At 42.0% G+C, this 24,089-nt stretch overlaps 1 protein-coding gene across 2 annotated transcripts in view; it reads right to left on the reverse strand.

Moving 5' to 3' along the window:
* The window catches only part of LOC122791309 (toll-interacting protein), a 486,753-nt gene that overhangs the window by 272,826 nt on the left and 189,838 nt on the right, over positions 1-24,089 (reverse strand). For both annotated transcript variants that reach the window (XM_044059011.1, XM_044059012.1), the window contains exon 4: positions 15,970-16,122. In XM_044059011.1, the coding sequence (XP_043914946.1) occupies positions 15,970-16,122 (153 nt within the window). The remainder of the gene's footprint in view (positions 1-15,969; positions 16,123-24,089) is intronic.

Raw genomic sequence — 24,089 nt, forward strand, 5'->3', positions numbered from 1 at the left:
ATGAGGAAGTACAGGAGAGTATACAGAGAAAGAGGTTGGCAAAGAAGTGGGATTGTCAGAGAGATGAAGAAAGTAGACAGGAGTATAAGGAGATGAGGTGCGTGGCAAAGAGAGAGGTGGCAAAGGCTAAGAATAAGGCATATGAAGAGTTGTATGAAAGGTTGGACACTAAGGAGGGAGAAAAGGACCTGTACTGACTGACTAGACAGAGGGACCGAGCTAGGAAAGATGTGCAGCAGGTAAAGGTGATAAAGGATAATGAGGGAAACATACTCACAAGCGAGGAGAGTGTGTTGAGGAGATGGAAAGAGTACTTTGAGGGGTTGATGAATGAAGAGAATGAGAGGGAGAGAAGGTTGGATGATGTAGGGATAGTAAATCATGAAGTACAATGGATTAGCAAGGAGGAAGTAAGGATAGCTATGAAGAGAATGAAGAATGGAAAGGCTGTTGGCCCAGATGATATACCTGTGGAAGCATGGAGGTGTTTAGGTGAAATGGCAGTGGAGTTTTTAACCAGATTGTTTAATGAAATCTTGGAAAGTGAGAGGATGCCTGAGGAATGGAGAAAAAGTGTTTTGGTACCGATTTTTTAAGAATAAGGGTGATGTGCAGAGCTGTAGTAACTACAGGTGGATAAAATTGATCAGTCACAGCATGAAGTTATGGGAAAGAGTAGTGGAAGCAAGGTTAAGAAGGGACGTGATGATTAGTGATCAGCAGTATGGTTTCATGCCAGGAAAGAGCACTACAGATGCGATCTTTGCTCTGAGAGTGTTGATGGAGAAGTACAGAGAATGTCGGAAGGAGTTGCATTGTGTTTTTGTAGACTTAGAGAAAGCATATGACAGGGTGCCTAGAGAGGAGTTGTGGTATTGTATGAGGAAGTCAGGAGTGTCAGAAAAGTATGTAAGAGTGGTACAGGATATGTACGAGGGTAGTGTGACAGCGGTGAGGTCTGCGGTGGGAGTGATGGATGCGTTTAAGGTGGAGGTGGGCTTACATCAAGGATCAGCTCTGAGCCCTTTCTTATTTGCAATGGTAATGGACAGGTTGACAGACGAGATCAGACAGGAGTCCCCATGGACTATGATGTTTGCAGATGACATTGTGATCTGTAGTGAGAGTAGGGAACAGGTGGAGGAGACCCTGGAGAGATGGAGATATGCTCTAGAGAGTAGAGGAATGAAGGCCAGCAGGACTAAAACAGAATATATGTGTGTGAATGAGAGGGAGGATAGAGGAATGGTGAGGATGCAAGGAGTAGAGGTGGCAAAGGTGGATGAGTTTAAAAACTTGGGGTCAATAGTTCAGAGTAACGGTGAGTGTGAAAGAGAGGAGAAGAAGAGAGTACAGGCAGGATGGAGTGGGTGGAGAAGAGTGTCAGGAGTGATTTGTGACAGACGAGTACCTGCAAGAGTGAAAGGGAAGGTCTACAAGAGGGTAGTGAGACCAGCTATGTTATATGGGTTGGAGACAGTGGCACTGACAAAAAGGCAGGAGTTTGAGCTGGATGTGGCAGAATTAAAGATGTTAAGATTTGCACTGGGTGTGCCGAGGGTGGACAGGATTAGGAATAAGTATATTAGAGGGTCAGCCCAGGTTGGAAGGCTTGGAGACAAAGTCAGAGAGGCACGATTATGTTGATTTGGACATGTGCTGAGGAGGGATGCTGAGTGTATTGGGAAAAAGATGCTAAGGATGAAGCTACCAGGTAACAGGAAAAGAGGAAGGCCTAAGATAAGGTTTATGGATGTGGTGAGAGAGGACATGCAGGTGGTTGGTGTGACAGAGCAAGATGCAGAGGACAGGAAGAAATGGAAACAGGTGATCTGCTGTGGCGACCCCTAACGGGAACAGCCAAAAGAAGATGATGATGATCTGGTAATAGCGAAAGCAATAAAACAGCTAATGACCGATTTAATGCAGGGAAAGAATTCCCTTAGCTGTTATGTGGATTTTGTCTCTTTCCCCACTGTAGAGCGATCTCTGAGTTGGTATACTTAGTTGGGGGGTGTGGGAGCACAGCCCCCCCAAATCAGGCGGTGATGTTGGTGAAGCCCCCGACTTCATTTTGGTTTAAAAAATTTTTTTCTGCGGCCGAGGGAATTCATTCCCTACGTTAAACATCCGTTTGCAGATTTAATTTTTAGATATTACCAGTTCGACGTTTAGGTATTCGCTAACCTAAACGTTCGATCGGGTAATATAGACGCAGTAAATCATCTAACGAACAAATGGACACTGCAGGTTCACTTATCATTAGCTAAAACGTAGACTTAGACTACAACATTGGCAACAGATCCTTATGAAAGTGGTTTTGTTTTTCACACAGTGGGAGAAGAACCAGCAGGACTGGAATAAGTATTTGTGCTATAGCCAAGGAGGTGGTTTCAAAGCTGGTGAGCATTGCTGGAACAAGTCAGTCAAAGTTGTTAGTGTTCACAATAAGCACACTTACATTCACAAAACCTTACCCAGTCCCTTCAAAATGTAAATGCAAAAGAAGCACATAAAGTTCCCTGTCAGAAAGACTTTTCATCTTTAGAAGCACACTGACAGAAAAAAATAGTAGTAAGATGTTACAAAGTGCACACAAATATTACATATGCCCCTAACACAGTCCTATTTGCTATAAAATCAACTCCAGACTAAATTTTAGTTAAGCAATACAACATTACACAATAAGTACTTATTTTACACAAAACAACTCCCAAAAAGTTAATTACACCAAATATTAAAAATAGTGGTCCCTGACAAGAGACTTCCAATATTTAGAAAAATGTACGTGTTTTCTTAAAAGGAAAATGATGCTTTAGTCAAAAAAATAAAATAATACTTTCTTAAAGGGGCAATAGTTTCTGAATGGAAAAGTTCTTCTGAGGGAACATATCTGCTAGAAATGAAGCCTGTAGCTCACTGCTGCTCCTGTGAAGCCTCAGAGCTGATTTTCCTTGAGGTGGCAAGAAAGTTGTTGTTTGTCTTTCGGCTTTTTCCTGGTAAGGGGTCGCCACAGTGGAACTCCGGTCCGTTAATGATTGGCAGCACATTTTTACGAAACGCCAAGGTGCCAGCTTGACGCCCAACCTTCAACTAAGGCATGCTCATTTACGCACGCATGTCTTTCAAATGCTACCCAACTGCAGGGAGGACATGCAGACTCCACACAGAAGGCACTCCCAAGCCAAGCCCAGAATCGAACGGGAGAATCTCTTGCTATGAGATAACAACGCGACCGTTGTACCACCGTGGAATACTTGAGGTGGCAAGAAAGTACTGAGAGGAAAATTCACTCTGTCTGCTGATTTTCCTCTGAGACTGGCCAATCAGCAGTCAAAGTGAATGTGTGGGAGGGAACCAGAGCTTTATGAAACTGCCCAGTTGTGTCATGGTCAGGATACAAACCATTTAACCTAAAGATTATTGCAGGAGTGGGAATGATAAAAGTACAGTTATGTAAAATCTTACCATAACAGTAGACGTCCTCTTCACTGTTGCAGTATTCTCAAATTAGGGATCTCCTGCCAAGGGTAGCCCAATGTCCAGCCAGTATAACAAAGCCTTTAGTACCAGAAGTTCATGAAGAATAAATCTGAACGAAAGTACTAAAGAATTGTGTTCGCTCCTTCATTCCATCTACAGCTTTTGGTTCGAGTTTCATTTTCCAGTTTGCTGTGTGCTTATAAGTTTTTGTGGGATGTAAGGATGTGTTACAAGTCAGAGTTTTCTTGCCCAAAAAAAGGGAATCTGGAGCCTAAAATCTACAATTTAGTCAAATCCAGTAGACAATGAAGGTCATGTTAGGAGGGAAAAGATAAAATAGGGTACTTCTCGCCATCTGGGAAGGAAAGAAAAAAAAAAACGAGTGAAGTGGGACAGTGGAAGAGTACTAATACTGCAGCAGTGATCTAGTCATACATCTACTGTTACAGTAAGTTAAACTACACAACTGTGTTACCGTCATTAGATTACCATATCAGTAGACATAACTGCATGTGATGATTGACATTGCTTTGGAAGAAAGGGAGGCTGGAGAAGGATCAGAATGTAGAAGTCCTTGAAGGATAGCTTTAGTAAAACCTGCTCTAGCACTGGAAATTAAGTGTAGACTGTAGTCACTGAAGATCATGTAGCTGCCTTTTAAGTAGACACAGAGAAAGGCTTAGAAGTGGCCACAACTCTGGTAGAATGAACTTTGACTTTCTGAAATGGGCTTTTACCATTGCAAGAGTAAGAAAACTGAATACCCTGTGACAAGAGTTTTGTTTAGATATCAGTTGTCCTTTTTTTTCATCATAGAAAAAATGTTGGCTAGATTTCTTATATCTTTAGTCCTGTCCATGCAAAACATAATCTTGTTTGTATACATCTAAAGTTATAAAGGATTAATTCACCTTGGTTTTTGGGTTCAGGAAAGAACAAAGAGAGAAGCTGGAATTAATATACTTCTTCCGAGGGAAGAGATGCAGTGCATAGGGAGTTGTCTAGGAAACAAACAAGAAACACTATCTTTTGATAGGAGGTTTTATCAGTAACCAAAGTGCTACTGCATTCTCATGGCCAAAGAAAAAACTAAATCTCCACCTATCCTCTAACACATGAGGAACAGAACGTCTGAAAATATACATGCCCTCCAAGGTGTAACGCTCTGCACTAATTGGAATGTCTTCTGCCATTAATACTGCAAAAACTCTGCTAAGAAAACATTTAATGTCCAAAACCAGTTCTTTTAAATAATATCTCACATCTGAAAAGCAAATAAGGAAATGTGAATGACCAAAAAAGCTTACTTAACGCATTAAATGTCTACGGGCAGTCAGACATTCCAGACTGCAGCAGGCAGGACTGCAATTACCTACAGCTATTTGACAGAATACTTTAGATTTGACAAAATCCTTTGAGCTGAATAAGAAAAGTAGGTTTTTGCATTTCTTGTTCAGCTAGCATGATTTTTTTTTTACTTACAGTGCTTAATCATAGTGCTGTAAACCTGCAAGTTAAGTACTATGATTAAGCTAAAGTGAAAGAAAAGCACTGGTTGTGGTCTGCCTTTTAACCTCCATTATCTGGAGCACAGCTAGATCTACAAACGTGACTAATAAAAGAGCACAATCAGTGCTGCAGCATTAATGAATTATTAATCTCCCAGATGACTGTACAAATTCAAACTTTTTTGCCATCTAAAATTATCACTATTTTCTCTGCTTACCACTAACTGCAATCATTGTACTTGACAGTATTCTACATCATATGTATTAATGCTTCGCTTTACTGCACATACATTTATACATTTTCTTAACCTTACTTTACTGAGTACTCTTCATATTACAATGTAGAGTGTTTCTCCCCAGGCTTCCACTGAACAGAGATTATTGCCCAGCTGGATTCTCCAGTTAACAAATGTAAAAGAAAGAATGAAGACTGCCTTGACATAAAGAAAAACACACCCAATCCGTGAATTCTATCCCTGTTTTTTCTCGCTATGCAACCACGCAAAGAAAGCCATTAGTCACCAGAAAGCAAAAACAATTTTCTACCATTTTAAACTCCAAACAGTTCTAGACAGAAACTAATGCACTAGTTAAATGTAATAAATCTTCTGCTCATCTACCCTCATTCAGCCTGGAAGTCTTTACTAATAAACTTCCTTGTGCTGGCCATATTCCCACCATCTCTTCCACCACTCTACTTCCAATCCCATATGAAACATACTTTTACTTGGAAAAAAAATCTCAATCAAGTAAAAAGAAAAATTTACAGAATCCCTACTCAGTCATGCAGCTCCAAGAAATGATGGCCTCTATTCATGGTTTAGCAAATTATGCAAAGTCCACTATTCACCAAGTATGACATTTATTCAATCTCTCCAAACATTCTCTTCCCAATCAATAAAAAGTAACAACTGTGGTTCCTGCACTCATGTCCCACCACAGCTGCTGCTTCTGACTATGCATCCATATTATTACTGCCATACCTTGGCAAAATTCTTGGTTAAAAAGCAGACTTCTACCCATATGCCAGTTATCCACACCAGAACAACAGTTTATAAATCTAAGAGCACAGGTTTGCAAAACAAAGTTACCAAAAAAGGCACTTCACCCTCAGAGACCCATCCTTACAAATGCCAGCCTAAGAAAACTGACAGGAACAGTATTCACTGACTTAATTAAGGCATCTGGCAGCAAGAATTACACTCAATACTAAACTCTAGCTGCCTGAAGCCGCTGTGGTGCAGCGGTAGCGTTGGTGCCTCACAACAAGAGGCTCTCCCGTTCGATTCTCGGCTGGAGCGCCTTCTGTGTGGAGTCTGCATGTCCTCCACGTGGTCGAGTGGCTTTCGAAAGACATGCGTAGAATGGGCGTGTCTTCGTTGAAGGTTGGGAGTCGAGCTGGCACCTCGGCACCCATAAAAAAAAATCTACTGCCAATCATTAGCGGATCGGAGTTCCGCTGTGGCGACCCCTAACCGGGAAAAGCCGAAAGAAGAAGAAGAAAACTAAACTCTAGCTGCCTCCAGTTATGGTACATCAACATCTGAAAGGCTTAAAATTTCCCTAATAAAAATTTGGGGTGTATTCTAATACTGCCCTTTCTCCAACAAAAAAAGCATCTCCCTGGTTCAAGTCTCAGTCTTGGGCTTTTCAGCCTATTCATTAATCACTTCCCCAACTTACATTTTCCAACCTCATCTTTGACATTATCTACAACTCCAGTTCTCTATAAAACACTCCAAAAGAAGCTTCAAACAGCTAAAGATACTCTTAAGTGACTACACAGAGAAAGTACAGTTATGTACACTTACCATAAATGTAGATGTTCGAGTGTATTCACTGTTGCAGTCATTACATTTGGGTTATCCTGCTGGCAGGTTGCCCTCAGTCGGCCTGAATTCCAAAGTCTTGGGTCCTGCGTCGGTTGCTGTCGCCCCTTCCCTGACGTCAGGTCGTCAGGGGTATAAAAGATGCAGCTAACGCCATTTTCTTCAGTTTTTCTTGCCCCAGATGTCAGGTGCCCCCTAAAGGGTATGCTAAATATACGTAAGTAACACATACATGCATCAAAATAAACTTTACCTTCATTTATAAGCAAATACACTACATAGGTTGTATAGATTAGAGAAGGAAAGATAAGTTCCAGCAAAAATAAGGGGGATGGTGGGTGGGTAACCTGGACTGCAACAGTGAATACACTCGAACATCTACATATATGGTAAGTGTACACAACTGTACTATGTTCTTCATGTTTCACTGTTGCAGACATTACATTTGGGTAGATTCCCAAAGCTATGGATGGGAGGATGGCGGCTATGAGGCCCTGCAGAACTGCAGTGACAAGGCCTGCCCTGGACTTAGAGTAAAGTGGCAGATTGTAATGTTTTGTAAAGATATGCACTGAACTCCAAGTAGCAGCCTCTAAAATGTCTTTGGTTGGTATTCCCCTGAGAAAGGCTGCAGAAGTGGCTGCAGCTCTGGTTGAATGTGACCTAATGTCCTTAGGCACAGGTTTGCCATGCTGAGAGTAGCAGAAACGAATGCAGTGACCTATCCACTTCGAAACAGTCTGCTTGCAGATAGCCTTTCCTTGTGATCCTGCAGCATATGCCACTAGTAATTGTTCTGTCTTTCTGAAAACTTTAGTTTTATCCAAGTAGAATCTAAGTTGTCTGTGTACGTCCAAAGAATGCAGAATTTTCTCCCCCTTGTTCTGTGGATTTGGATAAAAAGTTGGCAAATGAATAGTTTGGTTAAGGGCTACACTGGATACTACCTTAGGCATAAATGTAGTGTTTGTCCTCAGAGAGACCCGGTCCGGATAAAAAATGATACAGGGTTCCTCAGCCATGAGAGCCTGTACCTCTGACACTCGTCTTGCAGAAGTTATTGCTAGGAGCAGAGCTGTTTTCCAAGATAAAAAATTTTATATCTGCAGTAGTAGCTGGCTCAAAAGGAGGTAAGGTGAGTTTTTCCAAGACATAATGGAGGTCCCGTGCAGGTGTTGGTGTTCTCCTTGGAGGCCTTAAATTTTTGGTTCCTCTGAGGTACTGCCTTAATAAAGGATGAGAAAACAGTGGTGGCTCTTTGTTGCAATGCAGAGGCATGGATTTTAACTGATGAGAAAGATAGGCCTTTGTCCAGCATCTCAGTTAAGTATTGCAGAATCTGAGGAATATTTGGGACAGCTGTATCAGTTCCTTGAGCTTGGTTCCAAGCACAACATTTCTTCCATTTTCCAGCATGGGATTTTCTAGTACCAGGCCTTCTGGCTTCTAAAATGACATCCATCACAGCTTTACTGACAGGTATGCTTTGTATGGCTACATTATCAATCATGGTGCCAGGTTTAGGGTCCGGAGTTGGCTGTGCAGAATCTGATTGTTTTGTTGGGACAGTAGATGAGGTATTTGAGGTAAGGTCCAGGCTGGGCATTGAGACAAGTTCCTTAAGATTGGATACCAGTACTGGCGTGGCCAGACTGGGGTAATCAGAATCATTTTTGGTTTCTCCTGTCTGACCTTTAGGAGTACTTTGGGGAGGAGAGGCAGTGGAGGAAAGGCATATACTGATAGGTTTGTCCAGCTGAAAGATAAGGCGTCCACTTTCCATGCTTGTCTGTGATGAGTCCTTATGCAGAATCTTTTCAGTTGATTGTTGTGAGGGGAGGCAAATAGATCTATGTCCGGGCGTCCCCATTTCTTTGTTATCATGCTGAAGACTTGTGGATCCAGGTGCCACTCGTGGGGATCCATGAGGTTTCTGCTTAGTTCATCTGCCAGAGTATTTTCCTTTCCTGGCAGGAATTGTGCCTGCAGATGAACTTGGTAAGTCAATGCTGTTTCCCATAAAGCCATGGCTAGTCTGCAAAGGGGGTAAGAGAGAGTGCCCCCTTGCTTGTTTATGTACCACATGACTGTGGTGTTGTCTGTCTTTATCAGAAGTTGTCCTGGATGAATTAGGCCCTTGAAGGCTATCAGGGCATTTTGAACAGCTAGCATCTCCGTTTGATTGATATGTAGATGCATTTGGTTTGCGGACCAGATGCCCTAAATACCTCTTCCTGCCATGTGGGCCCCCAGGCATAACCTGATGCATCCGTCGTAAGGTTCTGCCTGGCTGTGGGTATTGAGAATGGCTGTCCCTTGTTCTGGTGACAAGCCTTTGCCCACCATCGAAACTCCTGTTGCAGGCAGGGAATGAGAGAAATCATTGTTTCCAGGCTGTGGCAATGTTGTGTCCAGACACTTTTTAAGTACCATTGAAGTTTCCTCATATGCAGTCTTACATACGGAATTAGTAGGATGCGGGATGCCATGAAGCCCAAAGCCTGAAGAATTTTTCTTGCAGATAACTGGGCCTTTGTTGTCATTTCCTTGAACTAGGTAGTCAGTTGCCTTTGTTTGTCTGGCGTGAGATAAGCTATCTGGGCAGTTGTATTTAAGCTTGCACCCAGGAATATTATCTCTTGTGAGGGTACTAGCTTTGATTTCTTTTTGTTGACTGTGTCCTAGGCATGTTAAAAGTTTCTTCACAAATGCCAGATGCTGAAGTAGAATGTCCTTGTTCTCTGCTTGAATGAGGCAGTCGTCCAAGTAAGGATATATTTGTATTCCTATTTGTCTGCAGAAAGCAATTACTGGTGCCAGGCACTTTGTGAAGACCGTGGGCGCAGTAGATAAGCCAAAGGGCAGTGCAGAGAATTGGTAATGCTTTGAGCCAGCCTTGAATCTGAGGCATCTTCTGCATGACTGTCTGATTGGGACATACAAGTATGCCTCTTTCAGGTCTAAAGTCACGAGACAAGCCTTGCTGCCCAGCATGGGCAGAAGCTGCTGCAAGGTCAACATCTTGAATTTTGGTATATTCAGGTAAGTATTTAAAATAGATAGGTCCAGAATTGGTCTCCATGCTTTGTCCTTTCTGGGTACCAAGAACAGTCTTGAGTAAAATCCTTGTCCCTGTTCTTGCTGTGGCACTTGTTGAATAGCCCCCATGTGCATGAGAGATGCAACTTGTTTTTGAGCCTCTGCCCATTGATTTTCTGGCAGGTCTGGCCAACCGTTTGTCCTTGGCAGGGTATGGAAGTGAAACTTGTAGCCTTGTGACACTATGTCTAGAACCCTTTTGTCCTGGGTGCCAATTGCAATGTGCCAATTTCGAGAAAAAAGTGCTAGTTTTCCCCCTAAGGGTGCTGCCAGAAGATAAGTGCTTGGTACAGGCAGGGGGAAGTCACTGGAACCGTTTCCTGTATGGTTGTGATTTGTCCTCTCCGCTTTTGGAGGTAGAAGTACCCCATTGCTTAGACCTGTACGAACCTTGCGGCTGGGATCTGCCTCTAGGGCGTCTGGATCTGCCCCTTTGAGGTCTGTCTGACACTGGAAAGGACCAATTCTTTGTAGGCCAGTGTCTGCTAAACCTAGGAGGCTGTACCTGTACGAATTCCTTGACCGTTTGCATAGATTTAGCTTTGTCCTCCATTTTCTTTAACACCTCTTCTGCCTTAACACCAAACAGGGTATCATGCTGTAATGGAGCATCTAATAATTTTGCTTTGACATGATCAGGCAGATTTTCTGCATGGAGACATGCTTGAATGGGCGTACCTTCGTTGAAGGTTGTGCGTCAGGGGTGGTAACTCGGCACGTAAAAATCAACTACCAATCATTAGCGGACCGGAGTTTTGCTGTGGCGACCCCTAACCGGGAAAAGCTGAAAGACACAACAACAACAACATGATCAGGCAGATTTTGTTCCTTTAACCAAGCATGCCTCCTAATGACAGAACCCGTAACAGCGGCCCTGCAGGAGGCCTCTAGAGAATCAAAACCACACTGCAAAGTATGCTTTCCAACTTGTTCAGCTGCATGCAATAAATCCTGTATTTCTTTGTTTTCTGCACATTCAGAATATATCAGCATTTTCTGTTTAAGCAGTGTCATGATATATTGCTGATATTTGAGCATAAGAAACTGGCAATTTAAGGCCCTTATAGCCAAGGTAGCAGATGTGTAAATCTTTTTTCCCCATCTGTCTAGTGCCCTAGGATCTCTGTCAGAGGGGGTAGGGTTTTTTGCAGTGGAAGCCTTGACCCCCCCCTTGGGACCCTGAGAAATAGTTTCTGGGTCTGCAGCAGGGTTTTTGAAAAGGAATTTGTGAGAGTCAGGAACCCTGTAGTATCTGTCCGGCTTAACAGGAGCTGGAGGTAAGGAGTCAGGGGTCAGACTAGACTCTGAAAACACATCGTCTACAATGTCTAACACAGGTGGAATAGCTAGAGGCCTGTGTTGAGGTAGTAAAAAGAAGTCTCTGAGCCTTTTCTTAGATTCTGAAAAATCTTGGCTCTCCCAGTGGAAATGCTCCCTCATGGTATGCAAGGTTTCCCCAAAAGAGTAGTCCTCAGGAGGAGAAGCTGAAGGAATAGATTCTTCAGCATCAGAATCCTCATAGGGAGGTAGAGGATATTCCTGATCAGAAGAGGAATCAGAAGAAAGGGAAACCTGATCTGAAGATTCATAGTCTGTCTCTTGCCTAGGCCTCTTATCAGGAGGGGGATGGGAACCCCTGATCAAGCTAATTAAGTCTTCGGCCATTTTGAGCATCTGTTTTTTGGGCATGGAGGCCTGTCCATGAGGCTGTTAAACTTGTTTCTTTGTCTTTAAAGGTGCTTTAGTCTTTGCCTTTGAAGCTGAAGTCGTTTTAATGTATAATTGTTTAGGTCTGAATACACCCTCAGAAGCCGATGCCTGCTCAGAGGCTCCAGACCCATCTGAGGGAACAGTCTCTGAGGCTTCAATACTTTGAGCTTCTAGCGGCCTTGCTGACTCCATGTGGGTGTCGGTAGCAGCCTGCGACTCTAAAGTAGCGGGCGTCAGGGGGTGCGAAAGCACCTCACTGAGAACCAGCGAACTGGCGACTGGCTTAGGAGAAGCCTCCTCATCGGTTTTGGATCTCGGTAGCCTGTCTTTTTCTTTTTCTTTGCGTTTTTTGTGAACTCCGGTTGTCGGATGGCTATCCGACGACATTGTATAATTAAATCTTCGGCCAAAATAGCTTAATGCAAAATCGTACCGACGCTTAATAGTGTGTTGGTTAAATCTAGCACAAAACCGACAACTAGCAACATCGTGGTCAGCGCCTAGGCAAAGAATACAGTAAGAATGAAAATCCTTATGAGGTATTTGCTTCCCACAAGAAATACAATTATTAACTTTTTCTGACATCGGACTGTAGCAAGAAAAATGTTTCCCCAACGGGGTACTTAGCTTTTAATGAAGACTTCGGATCTGAAATTCGAACACAAAAATCTCAGGAGTCGGCCGACCGGCACTTGTGAACTGCTTCTGCTTCGGGCACCGCGCGGCAAGAAAGACTGAAGAAAATGGCATCGGCTGCATCTTTTATACCCCCTGACGACCTGACGTCAGGAAGGGGCGACAGCAACCAATGCAGGACCCAAGACTTTGGAATTCAGGCCGACTGAGAGCAACCTGCAAGCAGGATAACCCAAATGTAATGACTGCAATAGTGAAACACGAAGAACATCAGCTAATTTTGGACATCTGAAAACAACTTTTTCTTTGGCACCCAACCAAAACCTTCTGGCTCCACTGATCAACAACTAAGAAATATAATGCACATCCTTTTTCAAATTATTCATAGTTAACTGTTCATAGGCAAGTACTAGGCTAGCTGCCCCTGTAGGCCATTTAAGTCTAGCCATTTCCCTCAAATGTGAAAAAAAAATCAAACTCTGCATCTTGTGTCTGTGACATAAACATCTTAACTATTATACCAACCTGTCAACTGCAAAGTTAATGAAAGCTATTCTCTATGTGGATTTGAGCCCACAGTTATAGCCACAATATATGCATGTTGCTCTCTTGCTTTACAGGCTGAGCTACCACACACCTGGGCATGGCACTCAATAATGACAGCTACATGCAAAAACAACATTAAATCTAAAACAAAACACAAGGATGTCTCAAAATCTCATGATTTTTAACTTCAGAGGAAGATGCATCAAAGGTAAAAAGCATTCTACAGCCTCAACATATGTATGACCTTCCCTTTTTACCTACCCCTTTCTGGCAAAAAAAAACAAAAAAGACTAACCTATCAAGACTTTTCCAAAAGAATACTCAAATGTACTGTTCTGTGATCTTGATCCAGCTATCTCTGTCTCTTTCAAGCATGCAATCTGGCTGCCCATCTGTGAACATTGGCAACATTCGTCTATATGTCCTTGTCCTCAAACCACTAAACAATATAACTGCTCCTTTCTTCACATCCAAGCTACTAATGTAGTATATTCCCTAGCAGAGTCAGTCCAAAGGTAAAGCAAAAAATCCTTAGCCGGTCTGGTAGTGTAGATCGATAAAGCCCTGACTATGCCCCAGTCAACCTGGGTTTGATTAGCACCTCGGGCAACTGAAGGAGCGGCAGGGAAGGGACAGGTGTGCCCATATAAGGTAGAAAGATGCTCATTGATACTCTCTCTAAGGAGAAGCATGGTCCAAACAGGTTAGATGCCCTTGGACATAATCAATGAGCTTGTGAGGGAGACTAGGAAATGGAGTGGGTAGGTCATAAGAAAAAAAGAAACAATCTTCCCCTCCCTGGATGGAAGCAGAGATGAGCCAAGCTCCAGAACAACCTCAGGATCCATGACTGTCCCAAGTGAAAACACAGCAAGTCAGGGGAGGGGGTTGGAGAGTAACTGGTTGACCTGGCGTCGACATTGGGTATTGCTGTCAGGAACAGTAAGCACGACATTTGAGGGGACCAAAAAAAAAAGTAACAATCTTGCAAACATCCACAACTGCCTTAACAATAACTAGATACACACTGACTGCCTTAGGTGTTTATGGGATGCAATTCATAGCAGCATAACTGCCCCGATGTTCACAAATCCAGACTGAAGCTACAAGCTCCCATATCTGAAAGAAAAATGGTACAGTATATGCATCCTCATATCAACTAACTTTGCACTTGTCCTCTGACAAACCTCTCAAACCATCTCTCAGTAAATATACTGGAAACACTTATATTGTATCTCATCCTTCTATAAAGCTACTGTTACTTTAAATATGTAACCCAGGTCTATATTATGTCAGCGAAACGGCATTACAGTGAATGCAGTTTCGCCGACATATATAGACCGAAATCAGAAAAGAACGAAAGCTCAGGTCAGGAAAGAAATCGCTTGGCCTGAGCCGTGACACTGCCCTTTAACAGACTGTGGTGTGATCTCGGAGTTGGTATATTTAGTTAGGGGAACACAGCCCCCCACATTGGGGGTGTGGGGGAGCGAAGCCCTCCACTTTGTAATGTTTTAAGTGGTATGTTGTGTTTTGTTGGTTCACCGATTTTTTTCCATGAGGAAAAAAAAAATTGTTGAGCTGGGGTTTCACTTTTTTAAGATTTCGTTCTATGTGTTGGCGAAAAGGCATTCGATGTAATGCCGTTTCGCTGACATAATCTAGACCCATGTAACCCACAACTGTATAAAAATTTTGTGAAACACTGCTACACAATTTAGGATTTAGTATTCCTTCTTAATGTACTCTAATGTCTTTATGAACCTTTCATACTGTTATTAATGTTCAGATGGTGGCCAAAATGAGTCCATGCGGACCAGTCCATAACTTCCAGTTATCAAACATAATAAATAAACAAAACATAAAATTTTGCTCAGGCCAATAACTCCATTTACAAGTTAGTGTCAGTACAGCTCTGAAATTATTTTACTGTTTCATCTGTCATTGGTTATGGAGTTATTACCCAACAAATATCTAGATCTTCTTTTAACAGTTAGCTCTTAATGCTACTCTGGTAAACACGCTTAACAAATCTAACACATGCAGTTCCCTATTTAATCTGTGGTTCATTTTCAGATCACACTTCTGCAGATTTACAGCAATCTCTGCAATCCGAAAGGTGCCTTACACCAAGACTTAATGAATATTCTTTCTGGGTGGGGTTGTTGTAGTTTTCATCTGGACTTCTTTACTACAGACATACTTATGGAATTTCTTAACTTATGCAGTAATACTAACAGTTAGTTTGCTATTCAGAGAATACCTCTTAGGATCACTTCTTTAGCCATTCAGCCTGGCATTTACTTGCAATGCAACTGGCATACTTTACACATCACAGTATTTTAAAACTGGTGCATTTGTACCTAGTTTCTTGAACATTTCAAACCTCATTTCCCTTTTAAAGCCTTATTCACAAGCTATATTTATTCATTCAAAATTTGTTAATCAGTGTAGAATGCATATTCAGTTGGACCATTTTCCAGAGAGCCTGGGATACAGGCAAAAATGTATACAAATGTTAATACCCATTGTCAAAACACTAAGAATCAAACTCTCATCTCGCAAAAGAGCTACCACACATAATAGTGTTACATACAAAGTTAAGTAAGGAACAATCAGTTATGGTAACGTTTTAAATACGATAAAGAAGATCTGTTTTTAATTAAGCAAGTAGAGAGGAGAGAAATAGCAAGAGAATAAATAGGGGTGGGGAAGGGGAAGAAATAAGATGAACAGGAGGGGATAGACTGAAGATATTACGGTGCCCTGAGAAAATAGACTGGTCAGTAAGGTGAGGCATTTTTTGTTATGAAATGGAGCAGTCATTGGCAGCACAAACATAAAGACAGTTTTAGTTTGAAGTAAAACTTGTGACGCAACTAGATGCCTTAGCTTTCATGAAAATTAGCTTTATAGGATCAATCCAGTGAATTTGAAATTCTGGTAATCTAGCTTTATTTAACAGAATCCCTGCTTTATATCTAGTACTGAAAAATAATTTGGCATTGTTGAGACTACCTCTTTAGCTGAAAATCACTGAGGTCAATAAACAGTAAACATGGATCTGAATCAATTATGGTCACTTGTAAACTTTCTTATACAAACATGACTTAGATCAAACACTTGCATATGGCTTATAAAAAATTAAATAGACTTGCATTGTATGACATGACCAGATTGATCATTCCTTCCTTGTCATCCCCTTGTCTTCCACTGAGGCTGTACCACTCATCGACAATCTTGCCTTCTTTTAATGATTCTGGTACAGTGATGTGTGTCCAGGCAATTCGATCATCCATTGAAAATGCTCGCTAATCAGAAAAAAATGCACCATAGAATATTAAAACGAATCTCAGACATTAAAATCACTTGCATAATAATTAAATACGTGTGTATTCATATACATATATTTTACATTTATATATATATATATATATATATATATATATATATAACACACACATACATTTATATATATATATATATATATATATATATATAAAAATATCTATATATACATATAAACACACACATATATACACATTATAAATATATATATATTTCTACACACAGACACATGTACACACTACTATATACACACACACACACATATATATATATATATATATATATATATATGTATATATATATATATATATATATATATATATATATGTATATATGTGTATATATATATATATATATATATATATATATATATATAAATATATATATATATATATATGCATATGTATATATATATATATTACGTATGGGTCTATTTCTGTAGTCTGAAATCACACTTAACTGAATTGCAGATTCCGGAAGACAACACTGTACCTTCAATAAACAGAACCTGAACATCTCCATTTCTTTTAATACAGGGAATGGAGACACTTTGCCGACATGGGGAAATTTGCCCTTTTCCCCCACTGTAGTGTGATCCCGGAGTTGGTACAATTAGTTGGGGGGGGGTTGGGGGCGTAGCTCTCCCTCCACACACACCTGGGTGGGTTTGAAATACTTTGGCATGTTATTTTGTTAAATGTTGGCCAAGTGTCTTCTTTCCCTATAAAAAGAACTTCTGTAATGTGAAGTTCGGTTAAATGTAAATTTGGTCTAATGAAGTAGACCAATAGAGACACGCACACACGCACGCACACACACACGCACACACGCACACACACATGCACACACACACACATGCACACATGCACACACACATACACACATGCACACACATACACACACATACACACACACACACACATTAATACAGTTGTGTAAAATTCTTTCCAGAGCAGTAGATGTCCTTCTCTTCACTGTTTCAGTATTCTTTACAGAAGGGATCTCCTGTCAAAGATAGACCAACATCCAGTCAGTATACCAAAGCCTTTAGATCTTATAGGCACTGTAAGTCACACATATGAGCCCTGCATAAGGTGCAGAGCATAAAGGTAACGCATGGCTGCAAACACTCAGAACTAAATAGTCATAGGAAGAACAGAATACCCTCAGAGGCAAAAGAGGACATATACGTCAAGAAGGAAAAAAGAGAGAAGGAAAAGGAAACAAGGGCCCCTCAGCAAGGAGGGCTACAAAAGCAAAGGGGCAAAAGCTAGAAAGGAGGGAGGGAACTGCAACAGCGAGGAGAAGAACATCTACTGTTATGGTAACATTTTACAAAAAACTGTGCTATCTCCTTCCATATCACTAATGCAGTATTCTTTACAGAAGGGAGAGTACAAAAGCTAAGGAGGCAGGGATGAGGAAGGCACAGAAGAGCCCACTACAAACCCATGCAGAATACTGGTAAAACCCATCCATGCCCTGTAATTAACATTCAATGCATAACATCTAGTGAAAGTATGAAAAGAGGATCAATTAGCAGCCTCAAGAATGGAAATGGTGTACAAAACCTTGAAAAAGGTCCCAGATGAAGCAACTGCCCTTGTAGAGTATGCCTTTGCAGATGAGGAAAGACATTTCCCATGAAAAGAACAACAAAAAGAAATGTCCTTAGAAATCCAGGATGAGATGGCTTGCTTAGAAACAGCCAAACCCAAACTCCTGGGATGAAAAGAAACAAAAAGTTGCTCAGACCTGTGCATTGCCTTTGTTTTATCCAAATAATACCCAAGCTCTCTATGCAGATCCAAGGTCTGAGCAACCTTCTAGATGGCACACTGTGGAGAAGGAAAAAAGGAAGGAAGGTGAATAGACTAATTAAACAGACAAATTATTAACCACCTTAGGCATAAAAGGAGGATTAGTACAACAGTACAGTTGTGTACACTTACCATAAATGTAGATTTTCGAGTGTATTCACTGTTACAGTCATCACATTTGGGTTATCTGCTTGCAGTAGCCCTCAGTCGGCCTGATTAACAAAGTCTTGGGTTCCTGCGTCGGTTGCTGTCTCTTCCGTGATGTCAGATAGCCAGGGGTATAAAACATGCAGCCGACGCCATTACATCAGTTTTTCTTGCCCCAGATGTCAGGTGACCCTTTAATGGGAAGCAATAAAACATATATATATCTAGATATGGGTCTACGGTTGATTGAAAACTCACTTGACTGAAAATGAAATTACTAGGACCACTTCACTGAAAGCTCACTTCACTGAAAACTCATTTCTTTGAAACTCATTTTGTTGAAAGTTATAAATTGCCTTTTCCCCACTGTAGTGCGACTCTGGAGTTAGTACATAAAGTAAGGGGGTGAGTGGGGGCACAGCCCCCCACATATTATAAACATTTTAAACTATACACAGTGATACTTACAAGTGCAATAAATAACTGTTTCCAAAAGGGAATATATAACCAATATATGTGGGTGGGGGGGGTCGCACCTCACATCCCCCCTTAATTTATATACTAACTCCAGATTCACACTACAGTGGGGAAAAGGCCATTTATAACTTTCAACGAAATGAGTTTCAGTCAAGTGAGCTTTCACTGAAGTGGTCCTACTAAGTTCATTTTCAATCAAGTGAGTTTTCAATCAACCGTAGTAGACCCATATATATATATATATATATATATATATATATATATATATATATATATATATATAAGGATATACCTCCAGTAAAAAAGCAAATACACCAAAAAGCTTTTAAGCATCGTAAAGGAGAGTAGAGGTATAGACAAAAAAAGTCAGGGGGCTGGAGGGAGGGTAACCAGGACTGCAACAGTGAACACACTCGAACAACTACATTTAAGGTAAGTGTACACAACTGTACTATGTTCTTCATGTTTCACTTTGCAGTCATCACATTTGGGTAGATTCCCAAAGCTAAGGACGTGAGGAGGAATTTGGATAGCATTAGGACCAGCTACAAGACCCTGCAAGACTACAGTCGCAAACCCAGCTCTGGAGTTAGAGAAAATTGGCAAATGGTAATGCTTGGTGAAAGTATGTACAGAACTCCAGGCAGCATCTTCTAGGATATGTCCCTGGTAGGGACACCTCTGAGAAAGGCTGTAGAGGTGCATGCAGCCCTGGTTGAATGGGGTCTGATTCCCTGTGGGATAGGTTTGCCATGGTGCTTATAGCAGAAATGAATGCAATGGCCTATCCATTTATAAATGGTTTGCTTTGAAATAGACGTACCCTCTGCCCCTGCAGTAAATGCCACCAGCAGTTGTTCAGATTTCCTTTGAGGTTTAGTCCTGTCCAAGTAAAATCTAAATTGTCTGTGCACATCTAAGGAGTGCAGTATCAGTTCACCTTTGTTCTGTGGATTAGGAAAGAAGGGTGGCAAATGAATAGACTGATTAAGAGCCACACTGGATAACACCTTTGGCATGAAGGAGGGATTGATTCTGAGGGACACCCTGTCCACATGAAAGATGATGAAAGGCTCCACTACCATAAGGGCCTGTAATTCAGAAACCCTTCTTGCTGAAGTCATTGCTAAAAGGAAGGCGGTTTTCCAAGAAAGGAATTTTAAATCTGCACTAGCAGCTGGCTCGAAAGTAGGAAGAGTGAGTTTCTCCAATACAAAGTTCAAGTCCCAGGCAGGAGTTGGGGCTCTCCTAGGTGGTCTTAAATTTTTGGCCCCTCTGAGGAACTGCTTGAGCAGTGGATGAGAGAAGAGGGGAGGTTCTGTTATAATGAGCTGAAATGGCTGAGGCGTGAATTTTTGATGAAGGAAAAAGAAAGGCCCTTGTGAAGCATCTCAGCTAAGTATTGTAAAATCTGAGGTAAGATGGGTGCTGCTGTGCTCATCCCTTGAGATTGGTTCCAGGCACAGAATCTTTTCCATTTTTCAGCGTAAGATTTTCTAGTGCTAGGCCTCCTTGCTTCTAAAAATTATATCCATCAGTGGTTTACTGAGGGATGGTAAAGGAGAGATTAGGTAATTAGCCAAGCTGCTAGGTTCAGGGTTTTAAGCTGAGGGTGCAGAATCTGGTTCTCCTGCTGAAACAACAGGGTAGGGGTCTGAAGCAGGTGCCATGGGGCCAACAGTGACACACTGCGCAAGAGGGAGTACCGGTGTTGACGTGGCCAGTCTGGTGCAATCAAGATCGTCCTTGGTTTGTCCTGTTTGATCTTTAGTAGTACTTTGGAGAGGAGAGGAGGAAGGGCATAAACTGATAGTTTTTTCCAGATGAAGTACAAAGCATCCACTTTCCAAGTTTGTTTGTAGGGAGTCCTTGTGCAAAATCTGTCTAATTGGTACTTCTGGGGGGAGGCAAACAGGTCTATATCTGGGCTCCCCCATTTGTTTGCCAACATGTTGAAAATCTTTGGTTCCAGTTTCCACTCGTGTGGGTCCATGAGGTTTCTGCTTAGTCCGTCTGCCAGTGTATTTAGTTTTCCTGGCAGGAATTGAGCTTGTAGATGAACTTAGTAGCTCAAGGCTGTGTTCCACAATGCCACGGCTAGTCTGCAGAGGGGGGGGGGGTAAGAATGGGTACCCCTCTGGTTGCTTAGGTACCACATAACAGTGGTGTTGTCCATCTTTACCATTAATTGTCCTTGAAGGCTGTCAGGGCATTCTGTACAGCTAACATTTCTTTTTGATTGATATGCAGGTGCATTTGACTTGCGTTCCATTTGCCCTGAATGCACTTCCCTGCCAGGTGAGCTCCCCATGCATAGTCTGATGCGTCTGTTAGGATTTGGGTGGCAGGGGGTAGAGTAAATTGTAGTTCCTTGTTTTGGTAGCAGGCCTCTGCCCACCAAAGGAACTCTAGGCGTAGGCAAGGTAGGATAGGAATCAAAGCTTCTAGATCCTGAGAATGTTGACACCATAGGCTTTTTAGATAACATTGTAGTTTCCTCATATGCAGTCTTGCATATGGAATTAGAAGAATGCAGGAGGCCATGAACCCCAAAGGCCTGCAGTATTTGCCTTGCAGATAGCAGGGTTTTTGTGGCCACTAGTTTGAAGTAAGTTGTCAAAAGAATTTGTTTCTCTGGCGTGAGGAAAGCCATTTGGGAAGTTGTATTCAAGCTTGCTCCAAGGAATATAATTTGTTGACAGGGTACCAGGTGCGATTTATTTTCGTTTATGGTGTACCCCAGACAAGTTAGCACCCTTTGTACAAAGGCCAGATGATTCAAAAGTATGTCCTGGCTTTCTGCCTGAATCAGACAATCGTCCAGGTATGGCTATGTTTGAATATTTCTTTGCCTGCAAAATGCAATGACGGGAGCTAGGCACTTTGTGAATACCCTGGGTGCAGTAGATAAGCCAAAGGGCAGTGCAGAGAACTGATAGTGCGTGTAGCCTGCTTTGAAGCATAGGTATCTTCTGCAAGATTCCCTGATTGGGATGTGCAGGTATGCTTCCTTTAAATCGAATGTTGCCAACCAGGCATCTTTGCCTAGCATAGGAAGCAACTGGTGAAGAGTCAGCATTTTGAATTTTGGAATCACCAAAAAGGTGTTTAGAGTAGACCGTTCCAGGATAGGATGCCATGAATTGTCTTTTCTGGGTATCAGGAAAAGTCTTGAGTAGAAACCTTGCCCCTTTTCCTCTTCTGGTACAGTTTGAATAGCCTTTACGCTTAAGAGAGCGAGTACTTGCTTTTGAGCCTCTGCCCACTGATTTGGCGGTAGATCTGGCCAACCGTTTGGGGATGGTAATGTGTGGAAGTGAAATCTGTATCCTTGAGACACTATATTTAAAACCTATTTGATCTGGGTAATGAGTTCCCAGTTTTTTGCATGTAGAGCAATCTTTCCCCCCAAAGGGACAGTCAAGTTGAGAAGTGCTTGGAAGTTCTAAAGTTAAGTCACTGAGACAGTTTACCATAGGGGGAGTTTTACTACTCCCAGATTTGAAAGTAGGGGCCACTGCTTAGTCCTGTGCGTAACCTGGGACTGAAGCCTGGGTGTTCTGCTGGATCTGGGTTTGGAATGAAGGCCTGGAAGAGGCAGGAAAAGACCAATTCTTAGAAGGCCAATGCCTACTAAATCTTGGAGATTGTACTTGTAAAATCTTCAACAGTTTGTATAGATTTAGCTTTTCTTCCATCTTTTTAAGAACTTCTTCTGCCTTTTTGCCAAACAGGCGGACCTGATTTAAGGGAGCATCCAGTAATTTAACTTTAACATGATCTGGCAAGAATTGCTCCTTAAGCCAAGCATGTCTTCTAAGCACAGACCCAGTGATAGCAACCCTGCAAGATGCCTCAAGGGAATCAAAACTACATCGCAAAGTATGTTTTCCAACTTGTTCAGCAGAATGCATTAAATCCTGTAAATCCTTATTTTCTGCACAATCAGGAATCAACATCATTTTCTGTTTACGCAATCCCATAATATGCTGCTGATACTTTAACATATGAAACTGGCAGTTTAAGGCCCTAATGGCCAAAGTTGCAGAAGTGTATAACTTCTTACTCCATCTATCCAGGGCCCTGGAGTCTCTATCAGAGGGGGTAGGATTTTTTGGCAGTAGTAGCTTTAATGCCTTTGGGTCCCTGTGAAATGGTCTCAGGATCCGCAGTAGGATTTTTGAAAATAAACTTGTGAGAGTCAGGAACCCTGTAATATCTATCAGGTTTTCCGAGAGGAGGTAGAGAGTCAGAGGGCCAAGCTAGATTCCGAAAAGGCATCATCAACAATGTCCTCTTTTTAGAATCAGAGAATTCCTGACTTTCCCAACGAAAATGCTCCCTAAGAGTATGCAAGGTTTCACCAAAAGAGAAATCCTCCGGGGGGGGGGGGGGGCAGAGGGGAATAGAATCCTCAGAATCAGAATCCTCATAGGTAGATATGGGTAAATCCTGGTCATCAGAGGAAACAGAAATTTCAGAATCCTGGTCAGAAGTATCATAAGTAAACTCAGTCCTAGGTCTCTTAGAGGAGGAAGGTTGGCTTCCCCTGATTAAAGTAATAAGGTCTTCAGACATTCTTATCATTTGCTTTTTGCAAAGAGGCCTGACCATGCGGGTTTGGGTGTCAGTTTTCTAGGCATGGTTCGAGTTTTAGGCCTTGAAGAAGATGGCATCGGTTTAATATGCAAGTCAGTAGGCCTGAGTACACCCTCAGAAGCCGGTGCCTGCACAGCGGCTCCAGACCCATCCAAGGTAGAGACATCTGCAGGTTCCACAGTTGAAGCATACCGGACTCCGAATGGGTCTCAGTAGAGGCCTGCAAATCTGAAGTAGCGGGTATCAGGGGCTGCGAAAGTGCCTCACTGAGTACCGGTGAACTGGCGACTGGCTTAGGAGAAGCATCGTCGGCAGCTTTAGACCTAGGCGGCCTGTTTCTGTCTTTATCTTTGCGTTTTTTTAAATGTTGGTAGTCAGATGGCTTACCGAAGACATATCTGGATAATTGAACAGAGCACCAAAATATTTAGAAGCGAAAATATACCGACGACTGACCGCCCGTGGTTTAAACAAGGCACAAAACCAACAGCAAGGTACATCATGGTCAGAGCCTAGGCAAGGAATACAGTACGAATGAAAATCTTTATGAGGTACTTACTTTCCACAAGAAATGCAAATATTTACTTTTACTGACATCAGTTTAGAGCAAGAAAAAGTTTTCCCAATGGGGTACTTAGCTTTTAGTTGAAGACTTCGGTTCTGAAACTCGAAATTGAAAATTTCAGGAGTTGGCCGACTGGCACTTGCGAACTGCTTCTGCTTCAGGCACCGTACGGCAAGAAAGACTGATGTAATGGTGTTAGCTGCATGTTTTATACCCCTGACGTCATGGAAGAAGAGACAGCAACGGACGCAGGACCCAAGACTTTGTTAATCAGGCCGACTGAGGGCTACTGCAAGCAGATAACCCAAATGTGATGACTGCA

The sequence above is a fragment of the Protopterus annectens genome, chromosome 17.part0 (genome assembly GCF_019279795.1).
Source record: "Protopterus annectens isolate FY-2018-M chromosome 17.part0, PAN1.0, whole genome shotgun sequence".
Lineage (NCBI taxonomy): Eukaryota > Metazoa > Chordata > Ceratodontiformes > Protopteridae > Protopterus > Protopterus annectens.